Source organism: Culex pipiens, chromosome 1, assembly GCF_016801865.2.
Source record: "Culex pipiens pallens isolate TS chromosome 1, TS_CPP_V2, whole genome shotgun sequence".
NCBI classification, from domain to species: Eukaryota; Metazoa; Arthropoda; class Insecta; order Diptera; family Culicidae; genus Culex; species Culex pipiens.
This window is the reverse complement of record NC_068937.1, coordinates 25,166,624-25,194,342: the sequence shown is the minus strand read 5'-3', so window position 1 is coordinate 25,194,342 and position 27,719 is coordinate 25,166,624. Positions and strand designations below refer to the sequence as shown.

Below are 27,719 nucleotides of genomic sequence, written 5' to 3'. Positions count from 1 at the left end.
GAGCGGAGAACAAACCAAACATCGTCGGCAAAAGCCGCTGCAGTTGAGTGGAAAAAGTTTACTAATTTTGATCGAAGCAGTCGAGAGGAAGTTAAATTTCGGTTCGTAAAGGAAGTGACTTTGTTTGGAGATTTAAAAATTGATAAAATTGAGTGATTTTCCGGTGGAAAAGTGAGTAAAATTGTAGATTTACGTCGAAGGAAAACTTCGCTTCTTGAAAAGGTAAGTTTGACGTTTTGTGTGATTCGTGTTCAATGTGTTGGTGTTAGTGCGGCGAGGGTCATCCAAAGATAACGTATGTTTTGACGAGGCCGTTGACCTTTGTCGGTCGATGCGTTACGTAGTTTGCTTTTAGGAAATTTAATTTGCTGCTTGAATAAATTTGAGACTAGTTTAGTCTATTTTGTAAAATGTTATTGTTTTTCGACGACCCCTTTTTGGAGTTCGTCGTAGTAATCTGTAAAAAATAAAAGAGGGTTGTGTGTGTGGTGGGTTGCGGTGTTGTGTTGAGTAGGAAAGAGAGCAAAATAAAATTATGAATGAAATGCACGTACTCCAGCGCTCCCTCTCTCTCCACTCTCCCGAAGAGAGTTCTCTGGGCAGGGTTGCCAGGCCAGCTGGGATGAATAATATTTTTTGCAACTTAGTTGCGAAGCAACTTTTCTTGCTTTTTTTTTGTATTTCGACATGACACAAATTTTTAATTTTAATTTTGTAATTTGTGTAATTTTTCTATGAATCAACTTTGGTCCCCTTGGATCGAGCTGTCAAGCAGGACCTTTTCTTTCAAGAAGAGCCGCGAAGTATTTTTTTTAAATTGATTTAAAAATCCATTTTAAATCCTTTGCGGACGTACAAAGGGTAATTTAACTCAGAAAAATAAGGTTTATCGTTGTGACACTAAAATCACAAATTTATACTTAATTGGGTACTAAAGCCCTATGTCAACTTTTATCTACAACGGTAAAAAACATTCAAAAATTATTTCTGATCACTTTTTTTCGATGGATCAACTATGGTCCCCTTGAAACGAGCTGTCAAGAGAGACATTGTCTGTCAAGAAGGACCGCGAGGTTAATTTTTCAAAATTGATTTAAAAATCCATTTTAAACTCTTTGTGGTCGTACTCAGAAAAATAAGCTTTATCGCTGTAAACAATAATACCAGCAATCTAAGCTTCATTTTAGGAACCAACTTAAACTTAATTTGAGGCAAGCTTCCCTGCACCGTGCGGTACACGCGGTTCACTTGTACCACGGGTTTGCTTTGCGCCTGCTTTGTTCGGTTTACACCCGTACCCGACTCACACGAACCGAGGGTATTTTGGTTCATCGTACCAGCGCACTACGACACTCTGGGTTCGCCGCGTCGGTTTTGTGTCTGGCACTCACCCATGGCATGTACCCGGTATATGAGCCAAGGTGCTTCACTCGTTACGAGCCGAGGTACGTGCCGTGGTACGCGCTGGCGGTACAAAACGGGTTCAATACCACGGCGCGTACCACGGCACGCTGGGTTCATGCCATGGGTGAGTGCCAGACACAAAACCGATGGGGCGAGTCGAGAGTGTCGTGGTGCGCTGGTACGATGTACCAAGATACCAATACACAAATGGGTTCAGGCACGTACCGAAGCTAGAAAACCAATCCCGCGGTGTGCGTTGGCACTGGCGCATGGGAAGCTTGATTTGAGGACCTAATTGCAATAAATGTTGTTTCAAACTCGATGCATAACTCCATTTCTTCAGCACTCGTCTTATTATTGAATAAATGTTCAACTCGTGTTGGAAAATTCTCATTTTGAACTACTATTGTCGTTCATTTGTCAGAATATTTTTTTAAATAAAATATTTATATTTAATTCCTAACTTAGGGATCAAACAGAACTCTTAAAATTAAGGGAAATTGTAGGGCTGGAAGTTTGTCTTGTTTTATGTCACTTTGCCTTTGCACTTTGTTTAAAAAAAAACTGGGACTAACTTTGGCTGAATGTTTTAATAACATTTCCTATATTCTTGTAAAAATATTTATTCAGTAATTTTTGTAAAGTCCCAGACAATGCCTCAATCAATTTGGTAGAATTTAAATGAAAATGGTATCACTCTATCGTAAATAATGCGAAAAACAAGCAAATATTTGAAATAAGAAAAAATAAGGTAAAAGGAGGAGGTGATAGGAGGTGGTATGATAAGCCAATTACTATCGGAAACAAACATTGTTCATCGTTTGAATGGGAATTAAATCCAAAATTGCTTTTTATTTTATGAAATTGGGTATATCCCTGCTTGTATTGAACCAAAATTGATACTTTTTTTTATTGAAATTATTCATAAAATTGTTCTCTACAATGTGATAGATTCGAAAATGTTTTAAAATAATACAGTGTAGTATGGCAGAGGATTGAAAAAAAAATATGATGGGAACTTTTTGAGTAATAAATAGATTTTAAATGAAAACCTCTAATTTTTGCAATGTTTATGGTGGAATTTGTATTCGGGCAATCTGTTGCTGTATTTTCATGACAAATTGTACAAAGATAAGATTTTTGTATGGTCGTTTTGAGGTTTCTAGCTTGGATTTTGGTGTTATTTCAAAGAAAGATAGAAATCTGGTAAATTTGGGTTGGAACCTTTTTATTTGAGGTCAAATATGCAATTCAGAGTCTCTTGAGGCACATTCATATAAAATGGATGTGAACATGAACCCATCGATTTCCATCGACTTTTCTGAAGAAAAAATTAGCAGCGCTGCATGCACCGAAAAAGCTTTGGCCCGCCACCCTTAACTGTTTCCAACCCACCAATACTAGAGCGAAAAATGCGAGCCCTGCGGGCCACGCGCAAATGCTCGTCGCGTTCAACGCCGACCCTCAGAGAAAAAATCTCCATACAGAAAAACTTCAACACATGTAAAAGGCTTCCTATTCATACGCAGCGGCAGTATCGAGGTGTTGGTAAATCTGGTTCAAACTGAGAGCGTGAACTGACAGCATTTTTTGGGAGAGAGCGAAATGCCACCCCCTGGCCACAGCCGACTCAGCTCAGTAGGGAGCTGCAGGCAAAAGGTAAACAAGCCAGCGCGTTGACAGCACGTTGGGAGCGTGCATAAATGAGAGAGCGCGAGAGATATTGCTCTCTATTTGGCGCACTTTTAGGCTTTATGCTGTTTTGCGCAGACTGGCGATGGCTCGTTTTAAAACTGGAATGATCAACTGCGCGCGTTGAACGTCTTCGTTCTTCTTGGTTGCTAGTGGATTCTTTCGCTACTGGAGAGTGATGTAAGTTAAGTTTAGATAGTGTGATTGATAGATTGAATTGAAACAATTGAAACAAAATAGTGCTGTGCTTTTTCCAACATCACTGTTATCTGAGGAGAATTTGGACACATGAGAAGAATTATGACAGTAGATTCAACCATGATTTTGATCGTTTTTTTTTATTTTTCGGATGGTTCTATTTAAAGCGGATCCAGTCCTAAAAAATGTGTAAATTCATTTTAAGATTTGATGCCATTAAATGCTTCAAAAACGACTGTATTTATTCAGACTGTAGTCCCGGTTCACTCTAGTTGAATATTCCATATATTATGGCTTGAATTTGTTTTGAAATCTGTTTTCCATTGATGCTGAAAACAAATATTTTCATTTTCTCGGATTCAGGTCAATATTTTTTTTTATTTTGAACATCGAAAGCCCTTCTTTTTATTCGGAAATTGAACTCCGAAAATATAAGCACTGACGAACTGACGTGCCACGAGCAAGCCACTTTTGACCACGATTGTCTTCTTCTTGATTGGCGTTGTTGCTTCCAGTGAACGTCAAAGTCAAACGAATTTCCTCTCTTCCCTCTATTTGAAAGCTCTCTTCTCTCGCGTCGCTCCAATGTTTACATGCAATGTATTGTTGAAGTCAGCATAAACTGACACACGCTTTCGCCGAATCGAACAGCGCACTCCAAAATCGTTCTGAGCGCAGATTTTTTTGAACCGACGCAGATTACAAATTGAAGCGTGTTTGCAATATCAAAAACACGTGTGCGAGAGAGGATTAGTTTAGCGAGCGTGGAGGTAGATGGAGTTGGTGTTCGCTGCAGAATTTGCGGACAGAATTTTCTCCAAAATATGTATGGGGTGGCACGTCAGTTCGTCAGTGATATAAGGATTCAACAAGCAGTGGAGATTCTCTTTGACAGGATAGTGAGTTTATTGAATTCTCTAGAAATTTGACAAAGGATTAAAAGCTAACCGAGCCACGTAGCCTAGTGGTAACGCTTCCGCCTCGTAAGCGGTAGATCGAGGTTCAAATCCCGGCTCGGACCAACACAACTGGTGATCTTTTCCCTTCTGGATTCGATTGCTTAGTAAAGGGAAGGTAGTGTATCGTCACAAACTGGACCTTATCACGACACCTTAGGGAGGCGACCTATGGAATGTTAACATTAACCTAAACATGTTAACATTAGTTGAGTGAAAAACTGCCACTGAATCCGCTTTGTAAATGCCGGCCCCGATACTCTTGACGGGTGTTCCCCTCAGGAACTGGGAAAGATTTACTTTTTTTTTTTTATTAAAAGCTAACCGACCTGGTTCTAAAAAGTAAAAAGTAAAATAAGATTAAAAAATCATTTTCGAATGCAAATTGATTTTTTAAATAGCTTTGTCCTCGAGTAACTAAGTTAGCTCAAAATTAGTAGGGCTTAAAAAAGCCCAACAAACAGTTTTCTTTTGTGAAGGATGTGGTATTTTTTCTGGACATCCTGATAAATAGTATCAAAATTAAGTACAATATTTAATAAGTTCCCTTGAATTTCAATGGCGGAGCAATTGCCCTATTTTTCCACATTCCCCACACTAATGAATAAGTCTTAAAAATACATTTTAATGAGATAAAAAAGTCTTAATCATAATTTTAGTTGATTATTTGCATAAACCGAAAATTATAATAGTATAAAAATAATAAAACGTAAATATAAAAGCCATCGGAAACTAAAAACTTTAAAAAAAATTACATTGAACAGGTGATTCATTCGGGCACGAGTCGCCTCTGAAAATATATAAAAAAAAAGTTCAATTACATTCAGTCATAGTTGCTCAATAGAACATTATTTGAAAATACAACGTTGAGATTAACATTACTGTGTGGTATTTTTTCTACCTTTTGCAAGGTTGAAAAAAAAAAATCACTTCGAGCGAATAACGATTGCCTGAAGAAAGGCCCTCTGTGTATGCTTTGATCGTTTCTTTCCCGACTGACACTTGATCGCTGGCTGTGGCATAGACGAATAAAAATTTGAATGATTGGGTTTAGTCGTCAACTTACTGCGATCTGATTATAATTTTCCCCATTTAACACCAGCAGTCATGTGTTGTTACAATCATCGTCTGCACTCTTGACGAATGACAGCTAGTCGTGGCAATTTGAGAATAAAGATTATTCTCAGCAGTCTTATTCGTGCGGTGTAACAGGCAGCGATTAATCGCCAAATTAATCATAGTCGTCGGATTTTCAACACTGACCTTTGCAATTTTTTTTTTCGAATCTGCAAATGCAAGTTTGTAGTATACAATACAACTTGCTTTATGAGCTTCAGTAAAAAAAACTGGCCCAAAAATCAATATTATTTTCTATAATTTTCATCTTTTTTATGACAAATAATGAACAAAAGCCCCATTAACTGTTTAATTTAGTGTTTGCCTTCTTTATTTGTGTAAACTTTAAATATAAAGTGAAAGAATATAAACAACAAGCCTTACCCGACAAACTTCGTTCTGCCTTTTTTTTCGTTTGTTGACGTTTATTTTTTTATTTTTTGCCTATTCAGCCTCCTGTGATCAAAATTTGATTTTACGTAACTTTTTCCTCACAAATTGCCGATGCTCTGGAATCGGTTCCAAAGTGGCCAAAGTGTCAATTTGTTAGCGTATAAACCTTCCTTGTGCTTATACGAACCCAGCGCAACAAAAAGCACCTCGATCCGACGCTCCGTATTGAACTGATTCGCGTTCGAACAAAACCGTCGAAATTTTTTATATATATAGATAACAAGGAAAACTGAACTGAACTGAATATTTTGTATAGGCGGACTGAAACTTTGGAAAGTATGCCAGAGTTTTAATTAAAGAATAACTGAATGTTGGTTAGGATTCATAACACTAAATAACTTATTTCTTTTAAAACAGTAAATAACTGTGAAGACGAGGTGTTAAAAAAACTTCATATAACTTTTAACTTTTTTTTATCTAGACTGTTACTGCTATTTTTATGTAAGCTTTTAGCTCCCTAACTTTGTGGTTTTGTTGTGTTATTAATTACAAGCTCAACTCGAGGGAAGCATAAACTTTAGGGTGCTCAGAAACATGTGCACTTTGATTTTTTTTTTAAATATTTTGACTGGGCCGAATGATTTTTCTCTAGAATAAGTGCTGTTCGGGTTTTCTACATATTGCATGCAATTTTTAGTTGTATGCAAGAGCGATGAACCGCCCTAATTCTCCATACGAACTACAACGCTATGGTTTGATTGATTCTTTCTCCCTTTCTCTGCCCATTTCTATTATCGGCCTATCAGAACTTGGAACTTAATTACAGCTTAGTGTTTTTGACTGTTTCAAAGTAATAAAAAAAAGCTCAAATAAAATGTTGATTTGAATAGCGACAAACTGCAAATGTGATGAGAAGAGGTCGAAAACCAAGTGTGACAAAAAAGGGTATATTTTCCCCATCTCTGGAGAAAATATGCATAGGTTATTTTTGAAATTTAAGAAATTAAAATTTTAATCGAGAAACACAGAGGTAAAAGTCCAAAATTCCTGGCATCCCTGCCCTCTTTGAGTACCGCGGTCTTCTCCCTCTCTCGCCTCTCCTTATCTCACTCTCCTCCACGGCCAAAGTTTCGCCGTGAAGAGGAGGGCAGGCGAGTACGAGTCAGAAAGATCGTAGCAAGCCATCACAGCGGAGCTAGGGCCAGAATCGCACTTTTCTAGAGCAACCATCCTGCTGCAGTCGGTGTAATTCTTCTTCTTTTTCCATCCTTCTTGATTTCGTCGTCGGTCAGCCCACATCCCGAACCAGGTTCCTGCGGAGCAGATTCTAAAGATTTGAACAACCTTTTTGCGAGTGACACACCCGAGCGACCAGCAGAAGGAACAGAGGACACGCACGCACGCAGCGCAGAATGGCGGAAGACCAGAGTGAGACGGTGGCGGCGGCGGCGACGGCCACGGCCCCAGCAGCAGCCCCAGAATCTCCGCTTCCACCGGTGGAGGACAAACGTGAGTGTTGTGAAGTCATTGGGTTATTTCCGGACGCGCGCCGAGCGCGTCTTTTCCCCTTTTTTGGGTCAAATTTGGAAGTTTGCTGTGTTTATTTGGCTTGCTGCGATGATGACTGGCTTGAAAAGTCAAACTTTTTTTTTTTGCTTCTCAAGCCATGAACACAGATCGTGGTCATCGCGCGCGGCTTGCTGCGATGATGTCACACACTGCAGAGAGCGCGTGAATTTCGTAATGTTGAAAGAATTTCCGCTGCCGCGATCTGTCAGAAGTTTGATTTTTCCAGTTCACCAAGCAATCGACGAAAAAAAAAATCCGCGAACCTAACCTCAAACCTTCTCTCGGCAGCGAAAGAGATCACCAAGCGCACCTTCCGGCTCGAGACATGGCAGAAGATCAAGGAGCAGAAGCTGTCGCCGGTGCGGCGGTTCAACTCGTTTGGCATGTTCAACAAGATCCCGTACCTGGTCGGCGTGGACAAGGCGGCCGAGCTGCTCGCCGAGACGGACGAGTTTAAGAAAGCAAGTGAGTAGCTAGCCGAATTTGGACGCGCGGGTTCCGTTAGGTTGTCCCCTTCGGGGTGTCCTCTCCCCATGACGGGAGTGGAATATCAAGTGGCAAGTGTGATTACGGGGTTGCGACGAAACTTTTGGTTCTTGGTCGTTATGAAGAGGTGGGTAAGATACGGCAAAGTCATTGTGTTAGACGACGCTTATCACTACTTCTCACTTCTTGAACAGACAGACACACGTACTGCTGCAATGGTGATAAGAGATTAAGGTTAGGAGTCGAAATTGGCTCAAGAAGCGTCCCTTGGTATTGTATTCTTTTGTTGTTGTTTCAAGATCAACTTCTATCGACCTCCAACAAAAAATATTGCAGCTTAGAAGAATTTCTCTTTTAAAATTCTATCATACAAGCTTTCGCAAAAATTTACTCTAAAAAAAGCCAAATTAGCATTTCTCTGGTAGTTTGCAATACTTGCACCAGCCAGTAAAAAATCTGAAGCATTTTTGAAGTTGATAATTCGTTAATTGAACGAGAATAATTACAATTGTTGATCGAAAAACGACTTTGTTTACATATAGCGCTCAGGACCTATGGCAAACTAGAACGAGCAATCTTCTGAAGCTGGCCATCGAAATAGCGCTTCCCTAACACGGATGTGAACTTCAAGTACCTGGAATGCAACAAATTGGATTACCGCTAAAACGTGTTGCGAATACGGAGGCTTTTTACGATTTGTCACATCCATACAACTTTCACCAACGGAGGCGAAAAACCCGCAATAATTTGTGTTACAACTTTTATTGCGTTAGCACAAAAATACAAATAATTCACAAGATTACAATACTCACAAAACTTTGGTGTTTCACACAGTTTGACCGATCGTACACAACAATAGAACGAATACGTCTTCACCAGCAACCTATCAGGGTCGAGTCAATCTGCGTTTTATACGCAACAAAGCGCTTCCAGTTTTCAAGCAGACGGCCAGGGTTGAAGTCCCGTTCGGTCACTTCGCCATCGGTTTGTCGATGGCAGGCGGATCTCCAGGTTTACCTCTGAGAGCAAAACACTGGAAGAACTTTGCCCTAAGGGCACTAATTCTGATGCGGTGTTAATCACGAAAAACGAAAAGTGTTGTGCGTTACGTGGCGATTCCCATTTAGATACTTGAAGTTCCCGTCCGTGTTCGGGAAGTGGTCTGCAATGCAAGAATTTACTGTCGCATGGAAGTTTCAACACTACGAGCAACGAAAACGAATAGCTGTGGTAAACTGTTGTATAAGGATGGGGCATTAGGGTGTATTATCAAAATCGATTTTCCAGCACAGCAATTTTTCAGTTCCTTTTGGGGTCCTAAACAACTCCCCACAGTTTGAGAACGATTGGTTCAGTCTTCACTTTGCGCAAAGCGATTCAATTTTTCATACAAATTTGTATGGGAGAAATCATTTTTTTTAATTTTGATATTTCAAAAATCCACGTTTCTCGCTATATTAAAACCGGATTCATATTTGGTTGCTCTGGAATGTGCTCTACAACTTTCCCAAAGAGAGTATGGTGCCAACTTGCTCCTATAAAAAAATATAGTGTGTTTAAAACTCGTCTAAAACGTGTTTTTTGCTCGAAAATCACGCTGTATCTTCTTTCAGGAGCAAGTTAGCACCATACTCTCTTCGGGAAAGTTGTAGAGCACCTTCCAGAGCATCCGAATATGAGTCCGGTTTTAGTACAGCGTGAAATGTGAATTTTATAAAAATCAAAATCCAAAAAAAATAGTTTTCCCATACAAATTTTCATAGAAAATTGAATCGCTTTACGCAAAGTGAGGACTAAACCAATCGTTCCCAAACTTTGGGAAGTTGTTTAGGACCCCAAAAGGAACTTAAAAAGTGCTGTGTTGGAAAATCGGTTTTGATATTACTGCCCATAATTGAAAATTCGGCTATTATGCCAAATCAAGTATTCCGAGAAAAACGCGTTTAAGTGTTTGTGACAAAATCTCCGTCAAGGCAATTTTCCATAAGAGTGGCATAATAGCCGTTTGGTTTTTCGCATCGGCAGCCAAGTCTAAGCACTATTTCAGTAAAATTCAAGTTCCAGGAGATGCGTTGGAACATCCTCTACCACCTGGTGCTAATATCTCGTTTTTGCCAAAAGTGGATATTAGCCGTTTTTTCAATGGTGGGCAGATTACACCCTAATGCACCATCCCCCAGCGGTTGGTCGAAACCCTTAGCGTTGCCTACAGCGGGCAGCAAGTTAATGTCGATGAGCTTAAGGACGACGGAGGTGGCAGAGGTGCCGGAGAAAGAGGTCGCTGACGACCATAAGGCTGACCACAATGGCTGCCCCAAGGCCAAGGAACAAAATAACGCAAGTCAAAAGCATCAGCAGGCCCATTCCCAAGGACCTACTAGTTTTCAAGCATCGGTCGGTCAACTACCAGCTCGGTGGCATCCAGCGGACCTTCAAGAAACCAGCCAACTCCACGTCAACGCGCGTTCCCCGGCACCAAGAACCCTTAACGAGTTCCCGCGTTTTCAGAAAGTCAACATGAACACATGCCGAAAAGAACTCGAAAGAACTTGGTCTCGAAGTTTCACCACCGAAATGCGCCGCAATGATCATCAGTAAAAGATGTCTGTCGGATGTTCCTGAACTCTACATCAACGGAGCAGTAGTGGAGGAAATACGTAACGTGAACTTCATGCGGTCTGTAGCTGGTCAAAAGTGGGGATCCCACCCAAGCGCGCTGCTGTCAATAAGTCCTGTGTCCAATCGATTATTGAGATTACGGGTCGATATTTTTCGGGAAAATTGTTTGAGGATTGCGTTGAGAGATCGACCAACACAACGCACACCTGATTCTTGGCAACGTTGCAACTATGTCTAGCAGCTTAAACAGGTTGCACAACAGAACGATCCAGGGAACTACATCGATTTTTTGATTTGATGTACGAAACCACACCATGCCCTGAAAAGGGTCGTTTAAGTTTACTGTTTTAGAGCAATTGCTCCTTCGTTTAACCTCCGGCCAGGCGTTCTCTTATTTTGATTTCGATGCGGGCGTGTGTGTGTGTTTGTACGCGGAAGTGAATTTTGTCGGATCGGAGAAAGAGAGCTGAGAAAAAGTTTGACAGCATCTCTCGTTGTGTTCATTTCTATCGGTGTGTCAGTGTCGTGGAAGAAAGGTCTGTGCTTTCAGACATACACTGGTTGGGTGTGTAGGTGAAGCAGCAGCATGAGAGGGGGCGGCTGGCCGGAGGCCGGATGTTGGACACGCGGACATCAACAAACCGGGAAGCCGGTCACAGGAGCGGCAAGCGGTCTCCGGAGTTTTCAGCAGCTTTGGTGAGCGCGTTTCTTGTTAGCTTCTCAAGTATGTGTGGTTGTGTATGAGGAGGAATGAATCATGAGTGAGAGCCACTTGAGGGTGACCACAGTTTGAAAATGTGAGTGCCACCCACTGATTGGGGAATTTTGACAATGAGCACGCTTGTCCGGAATTAGAAATTTTCTAATATTACTGGAAATATGAAAAAAATATGTGTATTGGTTTATGTGTGTATGAGAGTGTGGCTGAGTTTATTTGTACTTTATTTCCATATTTAGCTCAATGAATTATTTAAAGCCGCGTTAAATCTAAACAAATCGGTCGAGAATTAAAATATAATTTGGCAAATAATCGTCGGTTATATAGGGGGAGAGGGGGTAATATGCACCCCCTAAGGGAAAACTGTGATTTCTCAACCATTACAGCATTACTGTGGAAGAATTTTGTTCGATGTTCTAAAAAAACTATTGTTCTTCGTCATCCATGAGAAAAAAGTCTTAAAAAACTTAAAATTGTTCGAAAATATCAAATTTCTAAAAACATTTTTAATTCATTTCAAACAGCCATGCGGGGCAATATGCACCGCAACATTGGGGCAAAATGCACTACAACAACGGGGCAAAATGCACCACAACATGGGGCAAAATGCACCGGGTAAAATCAGTTTTCACTAGTCACCACTAGATGACACCGCTGTTTTTACAAAGGAGCTTCACAGCGGTGCATTTTGCCCCGACCACGCTTTTTGCAGAAAATTTAATTAAAAATGCATTTTTTGATGTTTTTGGACTCATCTATCTACAGAATAGTGAAGGTTATGGCAAAAACTATATACCTCAACACTTACAATAACAATAAATGCTTTTTATATTGTCCAAAAATCATAATGAAAGTTCAATGAAAATTAGATGAAAACACAACATTTTAAAGTTTTGCAAATAACTTAAGCTGTTTTTATACTACGATGTTCAATATCTAGTTAGGCATGATGTTTTGTTCTGATTTAGCAAATTCGGTTCGATTTGCAACGCGTTCTTGATTATTTTTCTGCTTTCGTTTGACAATTGTGCCGGAAGATTTATTCAATATACGTCGGATTTCTGAAAAAGTATGTAGTCTTCGTCAAAAAGGTTTAACATGATCCTATATTTCCACAGCCGGCTGTCTAATAGTGGATCATTAAAAATAAATTTCGCGTCGGGATAAAATTTAAAAAAAAAAAAACACTCAACTAAATAAAAACTGTCTCAACATCTAGTTGCTTACCTTGAGAATAAATTTCAAATCGTTAAAACATAATAATTCCACACATTCACTAAACGGGAATTGTCTCAACAGCAGCATCCGATTGCTTGCCTTGAGAATAATATTTTATCCAATAATCTCATTTATGCCACTGGTCGTATCGCTTGCTTAGAGCGAATCCCAGACCTTTACCCATCACAACTACCAACTCCACGCGACACTTACGCAACCTTGTTGTTTGAATTCGATCAAATTTGGTCAAATGGTCAATTTGATTGAGTTCCACAATAGGGCTGGGAAAAAGAGCCTGCGGTTTCGCTACCTTTTTCTAAGTAAGTCAAGCATCAACATTTCCCGTGCTCCGAATCCTTTTTCCTCTCCCGGTGAATGGTGGAGATGGGAGCGGCCGGCAATGGATGGCTTTCATGGTGCTGCCTGTCCTGTTCGGGTAGAATTGGTTTTAATTCCCTTTAATCAATTTCTAAGCAACCTGGGCTGGATAATCATCACACAAACATGACGAAATCTAGTCTGCAACCCGCTAAGATCACCATCTCCATGCGAATGCGAATGCGAATGCGAATTGCTCCTTCGTTTAACCTCCGCCTATACGTACAGCTTGCGTCCCGCTTGGCATTTTTCTTTCCGAGTTCTTTGCCTCGCCTGTCAGGTGCAGTCAGGTCTTGAAAAGCTGCCAGAGGTGGCCAGAACTATTTCGGTGGCCGGCGGATGGTGTACTTCCTTCTCCTTTTGCTGCGCCGTTCCGATGTGGTCTTTTACAGTACTCGTTCAGAAATGACTCGCGTGGGCGAACTGTGGCTGCTTATTTTGCGGCAGAGAGAACAGCTGCCTCGAGCTGTGAAATCCGTCACCGGTTTGGGGGAGCGGGGTGAGAGCAGCGCGTCTAGCTGTGGATTTCCTCGTGGCCGGTTTCCTTCTCGGTTCCGCATCAGCAACAGCAAATGTTCCTCCCTTGGTGGCTCGTTCAGAAATGAGCCTGCGTATGCGACAACATTTTCAACATTGTATCGTTTTGTATGGTGAACTGCTCAAAGTAGGCGGTTCATAGCATGCCGTAGGCGGAGCATTGATCTCCAATTCACTGAAGACCTGGTGGAAGGGAAGGTGAAACATAGCGTTTCATTTCGCTTCGCGAAATTCTGGATATTTCTACTCTGTATAGAGGAGGAAGGAGAAACATACCAGCCTAATTCGTTGGACATCTCGTACCCAAGCCGGGTGAAGGCAATGCAGCTATGGCAAAACAACTGGGACAACGGCGACAATGGCAGGTTCTGCCACGGAATCCTACCAAAAGTGTCCATAACACCTTGGTTCTACTGGGACCGAGTTTTCTTGGAGGGAAATAGTGTAGTCCTCTCCAAATTTATCAGCAACCACTCCAGAATCGCTGCACACCTGCGACAGGCAAATCGTAACGGCACGTCAGCAATTTTCTGCCTAAGTTTCAAGAAATTATATTGTTTTGAACTTTCGAAAAATAGGGTGCACTTCCCGAATGCCGACGTGGACTTTAAGTACATTCATCCGTCATGTTTAGAACAATCCGTAAAAATCGACAAGTAAACATAACGATACTAGAGGGATATTTTTTCCTTCGACTAAATTTTCCCGCTCGATCGTTTCCGATGGTCCGGTGTACATGAAACCCTTAGAATGCTTTCAGTTTTGTTAGACAGTTCACTACGTACTGTTTCATACGTGTATCTATATGGAAAGTGGAGTCCTTTAGGTGTTAGGTAAATCCGCACCCTGCTCGCCGCAAAGATCCGTGAATCATTTTAATATTTGCGTTCTATCATGAAAAGTCTCATCCTTACATTACCTGGCTCGTAAGTGACATACTATTGTTTAGTTCTTCTAATCATGCTGTGATGAATGCAGGTTCCAAATTGCAAAAAGAGACTCGAAAAACATTGTAAACTTTTGTTTGGGTTTCTCAATAGTTTGAGGATTCCACACCTTGCAAACTCTCCAAATCTGTCGTTCCTTTTCTTGATTTTCTAGTGTTGCTATTTTTGTAGGTTCCAGCTTAAATATTCAAATTATAGTTTCGTACAAGATTATGTAGGTGGAAGGTTGTTCTGTCAGTTCTTCAATATCCATTACTTTTGCTTCCGTTGCACAGTGGTCCAGATTGCAAAATTAAGTGGAAAATGGATTTTCCGAAAAATGGTTAAGTTTTGGAGCTTTGGTGTCTTCAGAAGAGTTGTTGCATATGGAAAGGGGCAACTTTTGGTTTGGTTGAAAATTAGGGTGGTTCACGATTAGGGTGATTTTGGAAATCTAACTTTACAGGAATATTTTTGGGAATTTTTTCGTCTTCTAGAAAGTTGACGGGCTTGCCAATCCAAGCAACTTTGTCGAAGACACCAAAATTTTATCTCGTAATCTACGCCTTCTACGACAAAATATATAGAAAGCATCTGAGCAAACCTTCAAAAATCAGTTTTTTTAACGTGGCAATTCAGGGTTAAGTTTTAGAGAAAAGTGGTATTCAGAGCACTTTTAGAGCTCTAAAAAACAAACATTTTTATTATCTGACAAGTCAATTTGGACTTAAGGGTCAAAAGTTACAGCGATTTTAAGGTAAAAAAGATGCAAATTTAAAACTTAAATATCTCGAAAAGGCGCAAGCTAAATTTTAAGCACTAGGCTGCATTTGAAAGAAGAGATCCAGCACTACAAACGCTGAAAAAATCTCAGGGGTGTTTTTCTTTAAACTCAAGATATCTTCATTTGAAAAAGTCTAATTTTCAAGGGAAAACCTTATGGGACCACCCTAACGAATTTCGAAAATTGTCCAAATATATGTTTTTCCATGTAATTTTGCCCGCTGAATCTGAATCTGCCCTCAGAATTGACCCAAAGTGTCGAAAAATCGATTTTTGGTCATATTTTGGGTTTAAATGATAATTTTACATGGAAACCCAAAATATGACCAAAAATCGATTTTTCGACACTTTGGGTCAATTCTGAGGGCAGATTCAGATTCAGCGGGCAATATTACATGGAAAAACATATATTTGGACAATTTTCGAAATTCGTTAGGGTGGTCCCATAAGGTTTTCCTTTGAAAATTAGACTTTTTCAAATGAAGATATCTTGAGTTTAAAGAAAAACACCCCTGAGATTTTTTCAGCGTTTGTAGTGCTGGATCTCTTCTTTCAAATGCAGCCTAGTGCTTAAAATTTAGCTTGCGCCTTTTCGAGATATTTAAGTTTTAAATTTGCATCTTTTTTACCTTAAAATCGCTGTAACTTTTGACCCTTAAGTCCAAATTGACTTGTCAGATAATAAAAATGTTTGTTTTTTAGAGCTCTAAAAGTGCTCCGAATACCACTTTTCTCTAAAACTTAACCCTGAATTGCCACGTTAAAAAAACTGATTTTTGAAGGTTTGCTCAGATGCTTTCTATATATTTTGTCGTAGAAGGCGTAGATTACGAGATAAAATTTTGGTGTCTTCGACAAAGTTGCTTGGATTGGCAAGCCCGTCAACTTTCTAGAAGATGAAAAAATTCCCAAAAATATTCCTGTAAAGTTAGATTTCCAAAATCACCCTAATCGTGAACCACCCTAATTTTCAACCAAACCAAAAGTTGCCCCTTTCCATATGCAACAACTCTTCTGAAGACACCAAAGCTCCAAAACTTAACCATTTTTCGGAAAAGCCATTTTCCACTTAATTTTGCGATCTGGACCACTGTGCGTTGTTCCAGACTTTAGTGTATGAGCGCGGTACGAGAGTGGTCAGGGTTTGGCCCGGTATCGGAACCGGATTAGGCGCGCACAACACAATAAAAGAAATAGTTACGAACTAAAATAAAGCGTATTTACTACGATAGGCGAAATGGTAATGAATATTATAAACAAGAGCACATTTATGCGCTGTCACGCATCACAGGGTGATAGATCTTAACTTTTAACAAAGAATTTTGTCCTAAGACTGCTTGCAACGCGGCTCTACTTTGTTCTAGCTGTTTCATTTTTCAAATAGAACTGAAACAGAACACCCGCACCGCGGAGTTGCAGTTTTATTTTTCGAGCAGTATTTTGAAACCGAAATAAAACTGCTCGGCGAGTTTGTTTCAAATGTGAGACGATTTGGAACTGGAATAGAACTCAGTTTCAAAAAAAAAAAAAAAAAAATCAGATATATAGAGATATCCACGTATTCTTACACACACACTCACGGTGTATTTTTTCGAGACCTCAAAGATAAAAAATTCGGTATGTCTGATATTTGGCACCGTGAAAGAAGGGCTCTTTCCCGACATTTTGCGGGGTACACCGAAATATTTCGTCGGGGGATCTAGAGCAACTTTTTTTTTGAAGATTATTTTTCGATTTTATGGGATATTTGTTCAAAAAAGTCACAGAAAATAGGTGCATTCAAGTTAATATCACTCAAACTTCTTATGAATATGCCTTGGGGACTCTTACCAACTATATTTGACCAATATTTAACCTCCACTAAAAAAAATCGAACCAAATTTACCAGATTTCTAGCATTCTTTGAAATTACTCCAAAATCCAAGCTGGAAACCCCGATACGACCGAAAATAAATCTTTTCTTTGTACAATTTGTCATGAAAATACAGCAACACACTGCCCGGATACGAATTTGAGCATTAAACAATGCAAAACATTGATGATTTAATTAATATGCTGTTTATTGCCCAATAAGTTCCGAAAATTATTTTTTTGCAATTCCGCTGTGAAACTGTCAACTTTTCCTGTCCTTCTGAAGAAATGAAACGGCCTACTTTTTCCTACCAAAAATAACAGAATCGAATAGCAAGACTTTTCAAAATAAATGCTGAAAAGTTCTACTTTTCAGCACTTGTTTCGAAAAGTAAAACTTTTCAACATTTTTTTTATTTAAACGATTTATTGGAAAAATACATGAAAATTTGACTTAAAATTTCACTCAATGGGTGTTTTTCTTCGTAGACTAAACGATGGGCGGCCAAAAGAGGCCTTTTTTGTTTTCCACGTGATGAAAAATTGTGTCAAAAGTGGGTGGAATTTCGTGAATCAGAAGAGCAACCGAATGGAAGTTCCGAGATTATGTATCTTTGATGTGTAGTGATAATATCGGAGCAAGATTATCCAATATTATTTGGAAAGTACTATAATAATTGATAATTCGTCGCTTACATTTTAAAAAGCGTCATAAACATAGGTTTGGCGTGAGACATAGCGATTATAAAATTATAGCGACGAATTATGCCAATCTCGATTTCAACCCTCTTATTAAGATGTTTTGACTTCGAATACCTCAATAGCCATCGATTTTTTTTTATTCCTTACTAAATGAATTATAGATCGATCACAATACTTGCCACTTCTTGGTATAATTATGCGAACAGTAAATTGGTTCCGCTTTGACAGTTCTAAATTGAGGCCGCTTTGCGGACATCTATTCTGCACCCAGCTATAGGGTAATAAACAGATTATTTAGTAAATAATCCATGTTTTGCATTGTTTAATGCTCAAATTCGTATTCGGGCAATGTGTTGCTGTATTTTCATGACAAATTGTACAAAGAAAAGATTTACTTTCGGTAGTATCGGGGTTTCCAACTTGGATTTTGGGGTAATTTCAAAGAAAGCTAGAAATCTGGTAAATTTGGTTTGATTGTCTTATTATTGGAGGTCAAATATTTATAAAATATAGTTGGTTAGAGTCTCCAAGGTTTATTCATTAGAAGTTTGAGTGATATCAACATGAATGCACCGACTTTCTGTGACTTTTTTGAACAAATTTTTTTTTCATTAGTTTGTTCTAAAAAACACACCGTGGCACTATGATGCTGTGTTGATAATCATACGCACACAATTAAAAGCATTTTTGCAATTCCGTCGTGAAACTACTTACTTTTCCTGTCATTCTTGAACGACGAAATAGCCTACTTTTCTGTACCAAAAATAACAGAATCGAATAGCAAAACTTTTCAAAATAAATGCTGAAAAGTTCTACTTTTCAGCACTGAAATGGGTGCTGAAAAGTTGAACTTTTCAGCACTTGTTTTGAAAAGTAACACTTTTCAACATTTTTTTGATTCAAACGATTTATTGACAAAATACATGAAAATTTGACATAAAATAACACTCAATGGGTGTTTTTCGGAATTGCAAAAAATGTTGTATGGAACTCGTTGCAAAACTTGATTTTTTCAGCACTCTTCGTATTTATCCAACTCGGTGAACCTCGTTGGATAAATGTACGACTCGTGCTGAAAAAATCCTCTTTTTGCAACTTGTTGCATAAACTACTATTTTTTGAAACAACATTTAGATCAGCGCGTTGCGAGTACCGTGTTCTAGTTTCATTTCCGCCAGTTCTAAAAATTTAAAACTGCTCGCAATTTGAAACAATTATAAAACTTCGCTCTGCAGACAGTCTAAGGTTCTGGTGAGGTGTCAATCCAGAAAAACGAAAAATGTCGCGCGTTACGAAAATGTTGCATGCTTGGTACTGGGGAAGGGGTCTGCAACGCAACAAGGCACTGTTGCGTGGAATTTTCCACACAGTTGCAACAAAAAGCGAATGATGAGGTTTGGGATAACCGGCGCAAAGAGGCGGGGCATCCGTCACCATTCTGAGCCAATATAGGGGAAATATACCCTTTCTAATCAAACACCTATCTTCGTCATTTGGAGAGTTTGATGCTCGATTAAAGCTCCGAAAATACTATTTAGGCTATAAACTTACCAGCAACAGCACCGCCTCGAGTAAGCACGCAAATTTATGCCATTTACAGGCCAAAAAGATCAAATTTAATGCACTTTTGATCATAATTTCTATTTTGCGAGACCATTTCTCATCATTTTGGTGGCACACACATCCACACGCAAGATCAGAGGTTAACTGCTTAACGAAAGTCGCCATCAATATCTTTTCACTTGCGCTAACGATTTCAAAGCGCTTAAGATATAAAATTTCTTCCAACTACCGGCAACATGTTCTTTTGCCCATTAGTTAGTCACTCACTTGAAAAATAATCCCGAAACATGTAAATAATTAGCAAGCGCTTTCAAAAAAACAAACGCGCTATGTCTTTTGACGTTACAATTTTGACCATCCATTCCAATCGAAGGCTGAAGAAAACCGAGCGAGAAGCGAAGGCAAATAAAGAACAAAGGGTGGACACCAACACCACCAGCAGCGCCTGCTGGTGTGAGCCAGTGATGCCAGGAAACTTTTTCTATAAATGCTACGTGAGTGTTCGCTTAAAATTTCATCAATTTTGGCAGCACTAAGCTGACCCAAAAGAACGCTGGAAAAAAAAGAACTAAGCTGAAAATAGGAAAATGGGCGTGATCCGATCCACTCGACTGATTAGAATGCATTTGGGAAATATTTTTTTTTTAAATGCTTGTAAAGGAATAGAATAACTTTTAGTAACAGTGAAAATAAACAGAAATGTTCACAAAAAGTTGCTCTACTCGTTGGTGTATTTGGTTTTAGTTATTTTCAAGGAACACTCCAGGTTATCCAGCATCATTCAAACACGACCGCTTATTAGGCTTAAAATGGGTATATTTTCCCAAAATAGAAAAAAAAGCATCTGAAATTTCAATTCGTTTGATACCCGTTATAAAAAATTTAGAAAATTTGAATATTTTTTTCGATAATTTGTGAAAATTTTAGTATTTTCAATAAAAAAAACTAATAATTTGAACAAGCATACCAAATTTTGCATCGTTTAATGAAAAAATTGAGTTCTTTCGAAAAAATACGGTATTTTGTGAATAATCTTGAGTATATATTTAACTTTGAAACTTACTAGATTTTCAAAAAAGTATATTATTAGTGAAAGCATTGAAAATTTAACTTGATAAGTTTGAATTAATCGATTTTAGAAAAAAATAAAAATGAGTTATCGTCCATTATCGGCTATAAGGGTATCGTCGATAGAATTATCGAAATAACGATAACGATAATTTTATCGTTAACAACCTTTGAACGTACCCATTTTTAACTGGAAAAAAATATCTAATTCACATAATTCCTTTCCTCCTAGACTCGATCAAGGTGAACATCGACCTCGCCCAGGAGCAGGTCAAGCTCGAGGTGATCAAGGCGGGCAAAACGCTGCTGGTGCCGCCCTCGCACAAGTCCGCCAACGTGTACGCCAAGATCAAGGCGCCGGCCGACACGGCCGAGCTGGACCTGGCCGCGCAGAAGAAGCTGATCAAGCTGCAGGCGGCGGAGGACACGTTCGACGAGATTGGTGAGTGTTGTGTTTGAGTTTTTGCGCGATAAGCGAGGTCACAGGTTGATAATGTTTTGTTTTGGTTTTTTGTAGACATCAACAGCACCGAGAAGATTGACATGGTTGTCGTTGGGTCGTACGCGGTGGATCGGCAGGGTCGTCGCATCGGCAAGGGCAATGGCTACGTGGATTTGGACGTGGGGATTTTGACGCACCTGGGGTGTTTGACGAAGGACACGCTGATTGTGACGACGGTGCACGATGTGCAGGTTTACGACGCGCTGCCGGAGAATCTGTTCCAGAGCTATGACTTGCCGCTGGATTTGATTGTGACGCCGACGGAGGTGATTCGGGTTGGGAAGCGGTTGGGGCGTCCGGCGGGGATCGAGTGGAACCTGCTGTCGTCGCGTCGGCTGGAGATTGTGCCTGTGCTGAAGAGCATCAAGGAGAAGCTGGAGGGGGAGGGCAAGGTGGTGGAGCTGAAGTCGGAGGATACGGATGTGGAGAGTTATCGGCAGAAGGCTCGGCGCCGGTCGTTCCGGGGTGGAAAGGAGCCGGGTCAGCGACGCCGCAGGCGGTCGGATCGTCGTACGAGCGAGAAGCAGCAGAATGGAGGCGGTGGGGAGAGTCATGATGAGGGTGGTGAGCGGACGGACGGGGAGGCGGGTGAGGGTGGCAAGCAGCGCCGTAGACCACGCCGTCCGAACCGTCGGCTGCGACGATCGGGCAAGGGTGAGGGAGAGAGTGGAGCGGAGAAGTCCGAGGCTGAGGGTGGAGATGGTGGGGATGGTGATGGCAAGAAGGTTGGAGGTCGGGGAGAGCGACGCCGCCGGGAGCCGAAGCCGCGCAGTGAGCGAAAGGGCAAGTCGGACTGGGATCTGTGCATTCGCGTGTCGAACATCAACCGGTCGATGCGGATCAAGGAGTTGAAGCAGGTGCTGCGCGTGCGTGACCTGAACCCGATGTTCATCAAGTGGAACGGATTCCACGGCAAGTGTTACCTGCACTTCCCGAAGAAGCCGGACATGAACGACGACGATGCGGGGGCGGAGCTGCTGAAGCAGCTGGAGAATCTGACGGTGACGGTGACGCCCCGTGAAAAGGACGGCGGTGGCGAGCCGAAGGAGGTGACGCTCACCTGCGAGCTGATGAAGCGCAAGGAAGGCGGCGGCGCCGCGGACACCCCGGCCACCAACGGAACCGTGCTCGAGGGCAGCCGGATCGAAACGACCGACGTGACGGCCGTCTAAAGCGCGAACGGATCTGCCGTTTCCGGGTCTTTGCGTCGTGACCCCCCGCGCGGCTCTCTGTGTCGTGGACACACACACACGCACGTGTTTCGAGATGTTATTTTAAGGAAGGAGAAACCCCCCGCCGCCACAGCCGCTACTACTAATGAACAAGAGAAAGAGAGAGAGAGTGTGAGAGCGAGATCGCTTGCCGCGTCGTACACAAATTTTCGAAAGCGATTTCCCGCCGCCCCACACCAGTCAGAGTTACAAACGCGTTCTTCTTAAATGTCAAAATATGAATTTCGAACGAGCCAGAACAAACGAAGCAACAACAAAATCAAGTGATGGCGCTCGTGCGAGCTACTTCCGGACCGGAAGTAGCGAGAAACGTCGCCACTGCGCGCGCGCGCGCACTCTATGGACGTTTTTCCGGGGGATTTGGGACACCCCTCGTCGTCGCCCCCCCTGGGACTCTGTGCCCCCTCTGCGAGGAGGCAGACTCAGCGAGAGAGAGAGATATTGTTATTTTTTTCTTTTCTTTTTGTTACTAACAGATTAGGACGAGATGATATTGCAGGAGAGAGAGATTATTTATTATTACTATGTTGTACCTTTTTCCACCCCCCCGACCGACCTTCCAATATCTCAAACACAAACACGCGCGCGCGAAAATCTTACAAATAATTTAATTTTTCTTCTCCAATTGGTACAAATCAAACCGACAGTGTTTGAGCATCGAGAAAGCCGCCAACGAGTGCGTCCAGATTCGACAACTTTTTTGAATTATTACTACTTTTTTTCCTGCTATAGAGAGACAGCGAGAGAGGGACAATTTCACCGCGAGAATTATTGTGAAGTTAGCTTGTTGTTTTGGAATCCGCGAGATCGAGAAAGATAGTTGAAGCAATTTAAATCAACATTTCGACACCGAATTTGACGCCCTGAAACTGATTTTGCACATTAAACAAAAAAACGCAAGATTAAAAGCCAATTGTGGTGCGTGAACTGTGATGGTATTCATTTACGACGAGAAATCCGTGCGCCGCCGACCCCCCATCAAATTTGTTCAGTTCAGTCCAGCAGCAATCCGTATTGATTTCAGAACAAAGCTGCGTGTTAAAAGAGAAAGTTCTCGCGTTCGCGAAGATGTATCTCGGTGAACCACGTTCCGCGATGCTACGAAGAAGTAATACAAGTAAAAAACTATGTGAAATTACGAGAGAAAAGAGTGGGTGATTTATAAACAGGAATTTGCCACAGCAAACCGGTTGCGCGCAATTCCACCGTAGAAGCTCTGATTCGAGAGGAACATAAAAAACATTTGAAAGTTCTTGAACCAGTCGAGAGAAATACAACAGTTAAAAGCTTACCGTTTTCCCCCCAGTGAAAAAAAAAGAGGAAAAAGTGAAGGCTTGTCTGTCGCGAAAGCGAAAAGAAGAAAAAAAGAAGCGAAATTACATTGAAATAAAATAATACACACACAAAACACTACAAAAATCTAACAATTAGTTTATGGTTGGTAATACATGTAAGGAAATCGTGGCGGATCGTGGGTTGGGGCGCTTTGCCTGATTTGAATAAAAATAAAAGGGGAAATCATTTGAGTGAATTTGAGACTTTGTGAAACCACCAGAATAACATTGGTTATGGACATGACCAGAATGGCAAAGAACTTTACAGAAAAAAAGAAAATTTGAAGTTGTGGTCTGCTTCAAGGAGGTTCTTTCTTCCATTGAAATCCGTGCAAAATGTGGCTTCACTTGACCCCCAAATTGCAAATTGTATTTAAAAAAATAAACCTTTTTTTGGGACAAAAATGTTTTTATTTCTCAAAATTAAGATTGAATTTGCTTGAAAATTATTAAAATATTATATTTTCTCCAATTGTTACATTTTTTGTATTTCAAGTTGATAAGAACAACGTGAATGGCGAATTTGTTTTTGTTTTACATCATTTTTTTCAAATTTATAAGATTTTAATGTTTTAAACATAGTACGTTAAAATTGGAAATTTTCTTATTTTCTCAAATTAGCTGTTTTGAAAAATCATGTAAAATTCAGCTTCGTTTGCAAATCATGATATTTCTGTATTTTCTTTCAAATTCTTAGGTGTTTAAAATCTAAAGTGCTAATAAGGTCTAAAGTTTTCTAATTCTGAAGTCTAAAATATTAAAATTCTGTAAAAAAATATTTTTAACTTCAATATTGAAAAAAAAAAAATAAAATAAGATAAAATCCCAAAACTAAAAAAAAAAATTAAAAAATTTTAAATTTGTATTGTTCGAAAAAAAATTATTGTTTAAATTACATTGATTAAAACAATACAAAATTTGCCAAAATAAGTATTAAAACAAATATAAAGTGCGGTACTTAATAAAAAAAATCCAAATTCAGAAATTTGAAAAAACCTAAATTTAGAAAATGAAAAATTTGATTAATTCTAAAATTTTAAACAAAATAAAAAAAAATGTAAAATTAAAAAAATATTAATTGTGTAATCAGTTTGCTAAATTTAAAAAAAAATCAATTTATGCGTTCTAAAATTTAAAGATTTCAAAATATAAAAACTCCTAAATTTATTTTTTTTTCAAAAGTGTTAAATTCAAAAAAAAAAAATTTCTAAAATTGCAATACAAAAAAAGATAATATTAAACTTTTTAAATCATTAAAAATATCAATTTTATATTGTTTGAATGACCAAATTGTTTAAAAAATCTTAAAAATAAAAAAACTAATCTTCAAAAAATGCTAAAATCTTTAAAAAAAATTCTAAATTTGATAAAATCAAAATAACAAAAATGTAAAATTTTCAAAGTCTACAGAATCAAAAAATATAATATTTCAAACTTCAAAAATTTTTGTTTTTTTAAAGTACCTATAAAATATTGTCTATCATATGTTTATAGGACCCTTAAAAAAAACTCTACAATTGCTAAGTTAATTAAAAATTTTTAAAAATGTATTAATGTAGAAGTTCTTAAATTAACGAATTCTTCAACTTAAAAATTTTAGATCTGAAATTTTTTTAACATTAGAACTTGCTAAACATGAATATTCTTCAATTTATGCGTTTAATTTTTTGATTTAAAAACTAAAATTTCAATTTACAAAATTGCAAATAAAAAAAATGGAAAAAAATAAATCATGAAAATGATATCAATATTCTATTGGTAGAAAATCATTTTTTTAACTATAAAAATAAACAATTTTATTATTTGTGTAAAGTGCGTTTATTCAAAAATGCACAAATCTTTTTAAAAAATTCTAAAAATTATAAAACAAAAATTATTTTTAATGTTTTCAAAGCCAACAGAATCTAGAAATTAATTTTTTGAAGCATCAATAATTGTTAAATTCAACAAATATTTTTTTAAATTTAGAATGTCTTAAATTTATAAATTTTAAAATTTCAGAACTTATTAAATTTTAAAACTCTTAAATTTATTAAACCTAAAATTAAAAAAATATAGTCTCTGTATTAAAAAAAGGTCTTAAATATATAAATTCTTAAATTTAAAAATTTTAGAATAAAAAAATTAAAACTTGAAAGTTTTTTTTTTAAATTTAAAATTTCTTAAATTTATTAATCATTAAATTTAAAAAATGTTAAGTCTGATCTAAAAAAATTGAAGAAGATGGTCGTAATTTTGTAAATTCCAAAATTTCAAAATTTAAAAACTTGAAAATTTCTTAAATTTTAAAACTTTTAAATTTATTAATTCTAAAAATTAAAAAAATATTTCTAAATTTGAAAAAATTAAATGTTTAAAATTCTTGAACTCCAATATTCAAAATGTTCAAAATTATGCAAAATAAAAATAAAATGTCGAAGCTTTAAATTTGAATTTTTAAGTGTTTTTTTTTTGTTGTTAATTGCTTGCTTTTTAGTTGTTGTTAATTGCTTGAAAAAATATAAAACATAATATCTATAAATAAGAAAAGGTGGCATTTCAAAATTTTTAAAATTTATATTTCTGAAATTAAAAAAAAAAAATAATTCTAGTATTCAAAACAGAATCATAAATTATAAAATTCTCAAATTGTTAAATAACAAAAAAAATAAGATAATTCTGAAATTCTTAAATTCATGAAATATTTTAATTTCAGATTCATAAAATTGAAAAAAAAACTGAAATTTTTGAAAACTATTAAATTTAATAATTGAACATTCTGAATTTTCTAAGGTTTAAAAATCAATAAAATGGAAATTTTAGATTTCAAAATTTGAGATCTAACATAATATGAAAACTTAAACTATTCGCATAATTTGTTATTGCATTTTTTTTAATTCGTAGATTCAAATTAAAAAATCTGAGATTTGAAAAATGCAAAAAAATATTTGAAATTTTAGATTTTTAGGTCACGTTTTTTTAAATTTTATTTTTGAAATTTCAAATGTTTAAACCTTAAATTTTATTTTGTTGATTCCTTCTTTAGAATATTCAACAATAGAAATTTTTAAAATATTTTGATGAGGAGAAAATAACTTCAAATAACATTTGTTTTACCTGTCAAACTGGAAAATTTCCCCCTTAAAACAAGGTTCTTTGCCGGCAAACTGTAACAAACATGGTGACGACTCAAGTGATTTCCCCGCCGAAACCCGATCAAGCCGGTAGATTCTAAGATATTAAAAAGGATGCCGTCGACTCTTCCCCCACGTCAGTGAAGGTACATTTTTGGTGAAAAGTCGAGCGCGCGTCCAGAGAAAAGAGCCGATTTACTAATTATATAGTTCACCCTTAATATCACACCAACACACTAATTCACCACACTCTCTGTAAAAGGCGATTGTTTTTGTCCCCGGTTTTTCCTTCCCACAAAAAAAGAATAAAAAAATAATGTTTGTAGTAGCTTGAACACGAACCCTTTCGGGATCGATTTAGAAATAAGCAATATAATGAAACGACGACGACTAAGAATTTAACATTGCTTGCTAAATAAGAGAAAAATCCAGAAAATAAGCGAAAGGCGTTTGGTTCCTGAACAAGGAACACGAAAAAGAAGCTAAAGAATAAATATTTAAATAATCCCTTCAAACACACACTCACACGAAAAACTTTTGAGACATTAACAAAAACAAGTAAAACGCTAACAAATGGTTTTCTTCGCGAAAAAAAGCTAGAAAGAGAGCGAGCGATAGGGCAAGAGAGAAACAACACTAAAACACAAACACTAGGCTAAGTGTAAGAGTGAAAAGGGTAAGCAGAAAGAGAAAGAAGAGAGAGATGCAAAACTCTTCAAATCAACAAATGTTTAATCAGAGTGTAAGTTTATAGAATTGCGCTAAGTACTCACACCGAACACTAGAGAAAGAATCAAGAGAAACAAAAATGATGAGCAAATATGATGTTTAGCAAGTGGAAATCACACACACACCCTTACTCACACACATACACGTACACGTAAACGCTCACTCTCTCTCCGAGAAGAAGATTAAAGTGAGAGAGAGTGAGCAAGCAAATAAAACGTAGGTTTAAAAGAGTCTTACAAAATACATCTTAAATGCTAGAGAAAAGGATAGTTAAGAGTTGAGGAAGCAGAAAGGGACGACCGCAAAAGGGAAAGGGAAGTTTTCCGGAGAGCAAAGTAGGCTGGTGACAAAAGAGATTTAAAGCGCCCCACCTTCGGAAAGCTTTCCTTCCGGCGTTTCCCGCGCTTAAAAATACTAAGGTTTTGCTGAATGTTGACGTTTTCTTTTAACAAAAAAAGTAACACAAATTTCATTCCCCTCTTAAAAATTAATCGCGCCAAAGGGCTCCCCTTTTCAGGCCATTTAGAAACAAATAAATCATTTTGTAGTGCAGAAAAAGTAAGCTTATTTTAATCGTCACTCATAACTTTACTAAAAACATTAAAAAAAGAGAGTATATTCAAAACCCGTTT

At 38.2% G+C, this 27,719-nt stretch overlaps 1 protein-coding gene across 2 annotated transcripts; it reads left to right on the top strand.

The window, feature by feature from the left end:
- Window positions 1-27,413, top strand: LOC120429017 (methenyltetrahydrofolate synthase domain-containing protein). Of its 2 annotated transcripts, XM_039594158.2 has the most exons (5): window positions 1-222; window positions 7,052-7,268; window positions 7,617-7,793; window positions 20,410-20,619; window positions 20,695-27,413. In XM_039594158.2, the coding sequence occupies exons 2-5, from the start codon at window positions 7,172-7,174 to the stop codon at window positions 21,849-21,851; spliced, it is 1,641 nt and encodes a 546-aa protein (XP_039450092.1). In that variant the 5' UTR covers window positions 1-222; window positions 7,052-7,171; the 3' UTR covers window positions 21,852-27,413. The 2 variants fall into 2 exon arrangements, with proteins under 2 accessions (XP_039450092.1, XP_039450091.1); XM_039594157.2 differs by lacking the exon at window positions 1-222 and having other exon boundaries at window positions 6,932-7,268.
- Window positions 27,414-27,719: the final 306 nt, after the last annotated feature.

Excerpts from the sequence above, each read along its gene's own strand:
- LOC120429017 (XM_039594158.2), top strand. The coding sequence starts at position 7,172 with ATGGCGGAAGACCAGAGTGAGACGGTGGCGGCGGCGGCGACGGCCACG. Across the intron at positions 7,269-7,616 it reads TCCACCGGTGGAGGACAAAC|CGAAAGAGATCACCAAGCGC; the intron begins GTGAGTGTTGTG and ends TTCTCTCGGCAG. Across the intron at positions 7,794-20,409 it reads GGACGAGTTTAAGAAAGCAA|ACTCGATCAAGGTGAACATC; the intron begins GTGAGTAGCTAG and ends CTTTCCTCCTAG.